Genomic DNA, 7,490 nt, shown 5'->3' on the forward strand with positions numbered 1-7,490 from the left:
CAAATTTTCGGGTTAGCTGCGGGTGTCCGAGTGTGGTGTTCGCTTGTTCTCAATTTATAGCGAGGGTGATCGAACAGACTCGTTCGTAACCAAAGCAGCTGTCGGGTATGCATCTCGATCGAACACATAGTAGCCGAGTGTGGCGTTCGCTTGTGCTTGATTTTTAGTGAGTGTGATCAAAAAGGCTCGATCATACTCAAAGCTGTTCTCTGATACCTACCCTGCAAAAATGCGACTAATCCGGGATGACTCCGAGAGCAATCCCAAAGGAACATGCGACTAATACCACTTTTGATCTCTTTATATGGAATGAATTGTTCGCTTCTGATCGAGCATGTCCTATGAAGAGACTAATTGTTCCCCTTTATACCCGAACGGATAAAAAAACGGTTTAGTTACTTTAAAAAAATTAAAATAAAAAATTTGCGCCAGCCGCGATTCGAACCAGAGTGTTCAGGTTTGTTAAGCGACTACTCCTCTATGTGCCAACGCGGCACATAAAATTTCATTGACTAAATTCGTACATATCATTAAATCGTTAATAATACCCGTTAGAGTTGAGTCGGGGCCTAATTTATCTCCAATTATACCCGTAAGGAATGAGTCGAGCCTAATTGATCCCCATGACAAATTAATGCCCAATTGTTCCTATTTGAGAGTAATCTCGGAATACTCTCTTTAGAGATTAGTCGCACAATTTGTTGCAGGGTAGCGTAGCAGCTCCGAGATCAATGAAATGAGTGAGTACCATTTAGAATATCTTCTACAAACCTACTTTAAATACCGTTGTTATGGAGGAGGTATTTGATGTCACTCTGTGCAGGAGAAAAAAGCTCTGAATTTATATGGAACTGGCCAGTTTCGGACGAAGCGTCGCTCTCAGATCCTCAACGCATAAGTTTCGAGATCCCTAGGCGATCTGAGCACCGTAACTTGGTAAGGAAAACCAGAGTACGGACTGCATTGTACATTTAAAGTGTGCGAATGCATTTGCTATGCTCGCTGCATTTTGACACGCATTTCTCATAGTCAAAAATCTAAACCATGTTTTGCATATCAAATACAACCGCCCCAATTATGTACTTACATAGATAGAAAATGCGAGGTTTTTATTATTCGCCTTTTAATTGTAAGCTAATCAACACGTGTGCAGATATGCACATACATATTTACATGTATGCTTATGCTCATACTTATTTAGAAATATGTATGCATATACAAAACTTACACCTATATATACGGTGACCATTCGTACCGATTTTGGAGGGACAGTACCGATTTTGAAAAAATTGTCCCGCTGAATATTTTTTAAATGTCGGAACGTATGAGTGGCTCGAGTTTTCATATTTGTACCAATTATTTCCCGATTTTTAGTGTATTCTTTATTAATTTAAAAAGATTCTCTCTGTACTCTGACCCAAAAACAATTTTTCTTACAAACGTGGCTGCACATGCGTTATCACAAAGAACATAGACTATAAGGGAACCATAAACATAGCCAGCATCTTTACTTTCTATGATCTTTGGTTATGTTTTATTCTGTCAGACTGGTACTCTCTCTATATTACAGTCTATCACTCTTGGCTAAATTTTTTTAAAGCCCCTTTCAATTCAAAGTTCAAATTAAAGTAGCTTGGACTTACCGTTTATTTTTTGTAAATTTTTTTGTGGAAGGTATTGCTCATTTTCTCCATAGAAAAAAATTATCGAACATACTTTGTATGGAAGAAAACGCGCGAACAAAAAAATTGCCAAACATCAACGTTAAGTCCAAGCTACTTTAAACTTGCACTTTGAATTGAATGGGCATACTCAAAATAATTCTCAAAAATCTGTTTAAAATGTTAAAAAATTTTTATCAGCATTTAATAAAATTCAAGGTTTTAAAATTTTCATTTACATAGTTTTTTTTAGATAGTAAGCTATATTTTCATAAAAAATAATGAAAATTAAAAAAAAAACAAAAGTAGCCAAAACTTGCCAAAATGTCTCTTACCTATTGACATTCTCGCCACCGTATATATTTTGTGTATACATTTTTGCGATAATTTTTCAAGTTTTTTACTCCTTGCTTTGTTTTAAATAAAACTGTATTAGAAGATGTTATGTCTTTTTATTCTAAAAACACAAAATTGTATGTTCATATTCGATGCATTACAAATGTCCCGATTTTTTGTCTACAGAAATCTGGTCACCGTACCTATATACTCTTATTCATATATAAGTGCCAACAATAAATGCATTTAATGCACACCAATATTTTCCACTAAATGCCACCGGCTTAAGCTGGACTACAATCGGCTCATTCATTTAAAAATCAAATAAATTTGCCTTTCCCTCATTATTAGCGAAAAATTCGTAATTTCGCGAAAAAAATGCAACTAAAGTAACGAGTACTTCAACTTCGATAACCGGACTGGGGTAATATTAATACCAGCTTGCTTGCCTATCAGGCCACAGCCGCAGCCGCAGCCGCCAGCAAGTTAGGCAGCTAACCAGCTGGCTTGACAACAAGTATCCATAGTTAGTAACATAGCTACATAGATTTTTGTGCAAATTCATTTCTGCGAATAGTCAAAATGCCTACGCTGCGCTTAGTATTTGCCTATTTGTCTGTCTGTCTGGTCTAGACCGTTCGTTAATGTAAAGCGGTTTGAAAAACATTTGCATTTGCAGCTGTTTGTTTGTGTACTTGCTGTAGTTATCGGCACTAATGTAGAACGCGTGCTGAAGCCGTATCAAATACTGGTAGGTAAGTTTGCCACAACAAACACAGTTCTATGCCACAGTTACCGTAAAATTCAATTCTTTCAATACAATTACAAATGACCTAATAAAAGTGTTAGAAAGACAAAAGCCAAGCATGAATTTATTTATTTGCTAGTGAGGCTTACCTCATCTGAGAAATCTCCCAAGTTCCGCACATCCTCCGTTTCAAGATAATCCTTGACTTCTTCATGTGAGACCACGCGCTTTTCATTCGAATCGCGCACTAGTCCATCTGCAGGGCGTGGCACCATTTTCTTAATACTCTTTGCTTGATCAGCTGGCTGCAGAGCCATTTGGCCGTCAACGGTGTCAGAAGGCGCCTCTAATGCACCGCTATTGGCCTCCACCGCAACGCCATCGATGGGTATACCTAAATCGCGTTTCTGGAATGAAATATGGAAAATTTCTTTTATTTAAATGCTGTTGCCTATTTTTTTTTTGTTCTTTTGAGTTTTGGCTGAAATTATCAGTATGAAACCATAATCGGTCTAATAATTTTGTATTGGAATATTGTCTGGCAGATTTCACTACAAAATTCTGCTTTAGTTAAGGTTTTAGAGCGGATGCAAAGGCTATCCCTTGTAGAAATTAGTGATTGCGCTTGCGACCACTTCCACAATAGGGCTTAATGCTATGCGTCGCGGGCGGGGCAGTTGCAGTCTGCTCGGCCAATAGGCTAAGTGGTACTAAACCAGTCCTTCAACACGGTTGTTTTATGAGCCCTCGGAAGTCTTTGCAAACTGCAACTTCATACCTGAATAAGCGGATTGATGCGTACCGAGGCTTATTCAAATCGGATATTTCTCTGGAACGAGCCTATTACTGGAAACATTGGCTTAAAGTCGTCTCAGTCGCCAACTCTTGGTTCCGGCAGTTGTTCTGACTGAGCACTGTTCATCAGGAATACATTTGGCACGAAATAATATCGTTTCGGATATCTATTGCCGCAGCTGTTTGTCATTTCAGCATTTCCTCCTCAGTTGCCCCGATTTCGCAACAAACTACCCTAATTCAAACTTTCTTCGCTCAATGGCCCCACATTGACTCTGGCCAACGATGTTAGGTACTTGGGTATCATTTTGTACAGGAAGCTTTCCTTGAAATGGTAATCCGAACAAAGAACAGGGAGAGCCATCAGTACCTAACACTGGATGTACTTACAATGCAGTGTCTCGCCCTATTATGCTCTACGGCAACACAGTTTGGTGGACCTCATTGAATAAATCTACTATCGGAGAAGGATTTGACAGATACAAAGGGAAGAAAAAAAAGTTATACGAGCATTTGTTTCTTGAAAGCTTCAAACTGATTTAAGAAATTTTGATAAAAGAAAATTTCTTTTTCATTTCGTGAGCGATATTGTATGAATCTTTTTGTTTTTTCCTGAGAGCTGGATTCTAATCTTACTTACGGCGCAATGTATGATTTCAATTAATTTTTTTTATAGCAAATCTATCCCATAAAATATACAGCTGAAATTTGAGATCTGTTTCTTAAGTAGATCTACCTCTTAATTATACTTCATTCCAGGCTTCACAAGGGGTCAAAACCACTAAGTCCGCATTCTCCCATTGAGCTGGGAACGCCCCGTGTAAACTCTTGTTTCATATCAATTTTTCCCAATTTCTGAATTTTCGTTTTTATTTTCTTGTACATATTTCACATAATTTGCCTCTGTTTTATTTTGCTTTATTATTTTATTTTATTTTATTTTTCTAATTTTTTTTTATTTCATTGAATTTAATTGCTCTTCATTATAGTACTTTATTTATTTTTTCCTTTAATTTCATTTTATTTGAATTCATTTTATTGTATTTTGTTTTATTTAATTTTATTATAATTTTTCACTTAATTTAGTTTAATTTTATTGTTCTTTTCTTAAGTATTTTTATTTTTGGTTTTTATTTCATATAATTTTATTTAATTCTTTCATTAAATTTACCGTAGTTTCATTTAATTTTTATTTTATTTTATTGTTCATATTTTGTTTTGTGTTATTATTTATTTATTTTATTTCATTGTATATTTTACCTACTTACTTTATTGTATATATGTGTGTATGCATTAGGGTGGTCCTTAAAAAATCAAATGAACGATTTTTTTCAGTCTCACACCCTCAATCGGTAATACCGCGGTCATAGATATCACATATAAATTTTGGTCCCAATTGGAGACGGTTAAGGCGTGTCGCAAAGGGGCCAAAAGCCAGATGCCTCTTGGGAGACTCCAAAAATTCAAAATATTTTTTTCCTTTAATACTGGAAACCGATACTACTAAAGTCGAAGAAATCACATATAAATTTTAGTCCCGATTGGAGTCGGTTACGACGTGTTCATACACGTAGCTCAACCGACTCCAATTGGGGCCAAAATTTATATGTGAGATCTTCGACTATGGCAGTATCGAGTTTGGGTATTAAATGGAAAAAAATACATTATTTTATTTTTTGAGTCTCCATGGACGAATCTGAACTATGCCCCCTGTACGACACGCCATAACCGTGTCCAATCGGGACCCAAATGAATATGTATGAAATATCTTCAACAATAGTAGCATCGACGTAAGGGTTAAGGCTTAGTAAATCGGATGTAAAAATTTGCTTCCTACATTTAAGGACCACCCTAGTATACATACATATCTAATATAATCTTTTATATACTTTTTTATTTTATATTTATTCAATTTAATTTCATTTAACGTACATTTTTTTATTTTTTATTTTTTATTTTTATTTTATTGCTGTACATATGCATGATGCACAAATTTATTTTTATATAAAAAAATAATTTATTTACATGTTTCTATACGGCTTTACATATGTATGTATGTATGTATGTGTCTTTTGACTTCCGTTTCCAAAAAACTCACCTCTGTTGTTTCCGTTTCCTGTTTATCAGTATCTTCCGTTGTATTCGTTGAGACAATTGGTCCTGAATCCTCCACAACTTTGCCATCTTCCAGCACCAATTGCCGCTTAACGCGTGTTTCGATTTGGCGTGTAGTTGTAAGTTCTGTTTTCTTTTTTGTTACCCATTCTTCTGCAAAAGACAAAACAAGACAAAAGAAGAAAAAAAGCGGACAAGTACGTTAGTAATGAACAAGCAATGGCGGAAATGTGAGTGCTGCACACTGTGTGCGCCTAAAGGTATGCTATAACAATCAACTTATATCGACAAATATACACTGGAAGAAATACGCCTGTTAAAGACAAAAGCTTAATGACGAATGAGCAAAAAAGCACCATATATGAATGCATAAGTATGCACGTAATGTAAATATGTTAATAGAGACTTAATTATTGCCGCGTTTCATAATAATTATGTATTAATTATAATAGGCTAATAATATAATAATTATTAATAATCTGTTGGCGCTTATGCATGCATACAATTCTACGTGTTGGCGGAGCTTTAATTAATTATTAGTTATTTATACTTTTATATACGTTGATATAGCTATAGCCAGGTTATGGCGGCATAAGTTACCTTGCCGCTTGAATATTTTTCACCTTTAGAGCAGCACTTGTTATGTAATTTTTGTTTTATTACAAAGTACTTGTATTTACCATAAAAATTAACAATGCAAGAGCATGTACCGATTTTATATTTACAACTGTGCTGTAAATCTAAAACCTGTTGAACTTTATTGTTTAAAAATCTTTGAAGTCAATGTACGGTCTTGCGATTTGTAAAAGAGGATTTTATTTTAGTATGTACCAATTACTATTTTTATTTATTTATGTTTAAGTCACTTGTACAGAAAAACTAATAAGCGAAGCAAGTTGCCGAACAAAAAGGCAACAAAAAGTGAGCCAAATTAATTTGCTTACAGTAATAAATTAGTTTTGGGTGATAAAATACATTTCAAAGCACATAACTATGCTCCGATGTGGTATCAACAAGTCGTATACCTCTTGACATTCTTAAGAGACCCAAACCCCCAAGAAAGCCAAACATACAAACAAAGTATGTAGTCAAAATAAAAAACCCAAATCAATTGAAGAAGCAGATGTGGAATGAAGCTGAACGGTTTGGTGAGATAATTTGCAGCATTGAGGTAAGTTGCCAAGTAAAAAAGCTAGGTAACCGCAGAAAACGTGATTAAACCATTACTCGAAAAAATTAGTAACATATTTACGTGGCGTACTTTGTAGATTTTTTCGTCATTGTTTTAATTGTATACATGTTTGTTTATTTTTTTATATAGTTTAAACCAGCCAACAAGCAGAATACGGTCACACAGGGCTTCGCCTCTAAAATTTGTTTATACAAATGTGTTTGTATGAAATGCGAAATTACTTCCTTTTCGTATATATATTACCATTTATGTACCTTGAGAGATATTAATTTTGATCAATACCAGTAAGTTTATACTATTTGTTTTGTTTTTTTTTTTTTTGTTATTTCTTAGTATCTTAAGGAAAAAATTCTTCCAACAGCTGCAGTCAAACTTAGGAGCAATGCATCATTTACTGACCCAAGATCTTAACTTTATAGTATTCTGGAAGGCTTCGACTCTATTCCTGATAAGATGATCACTGCGTTGCCCTCTAGGCATACGTGAACGGGAGGCAGTAGTTGAAAGCAAACTGCGGTGCAGTTTCACACGGGTGGAATGAAGCTTGACGAATGGGTATTTTACAGCGAGCTCCCGGTCAACCTCAAATTTAATCTTCCGAATAACTGAAGTGTTTTCCAGGCAAAGGTAGCTGCCATTAACA

General features: G+C 35.2%; 1 protein-coding gene across 1 annotated transcript in view; it reads right to left on the bottom strand.

Annotated features, from left to right (window-relative positions):
- Window positions 1–7,490, bottom strand: part of LOC118733675 — a 66,529-nt gene that overhangs the window by 58,523 nt on the left and 516 nt on the right. Inside the window, exon 2 of the mRNA XM_036463183.1 lies at window positions 2,895–3,152. Coding sequence (XP_036319076.1) covers window positions 2,895–3,062 — 168 coding nt within the window. The 5' untranslated portion in view covers window positions 3,063–3,152. The remainder of the gene's footprint in view (window positions 1–2,894; window positions 3,153–7,490) is intronic.

This window comes from Rhagoletis pomonella, unplaced genomic scaffold (genome assembly GCF_013731165.1).
Source record: "Rhagoletis pomonella isolate Grant_MI unplaced genomic scaffold, Rhpom_1.0 Rhpom_scaffold_00002, whole genome shotgun sequence".
In the NCBI taxonomy this organism is placed as follows: domain Eukaryota; kingdom Metazoa; phylum Arthropoda; class Insecta; order Diptera; family Tephritidae; genus Rhagoletis; species Rhagoletis pomonella.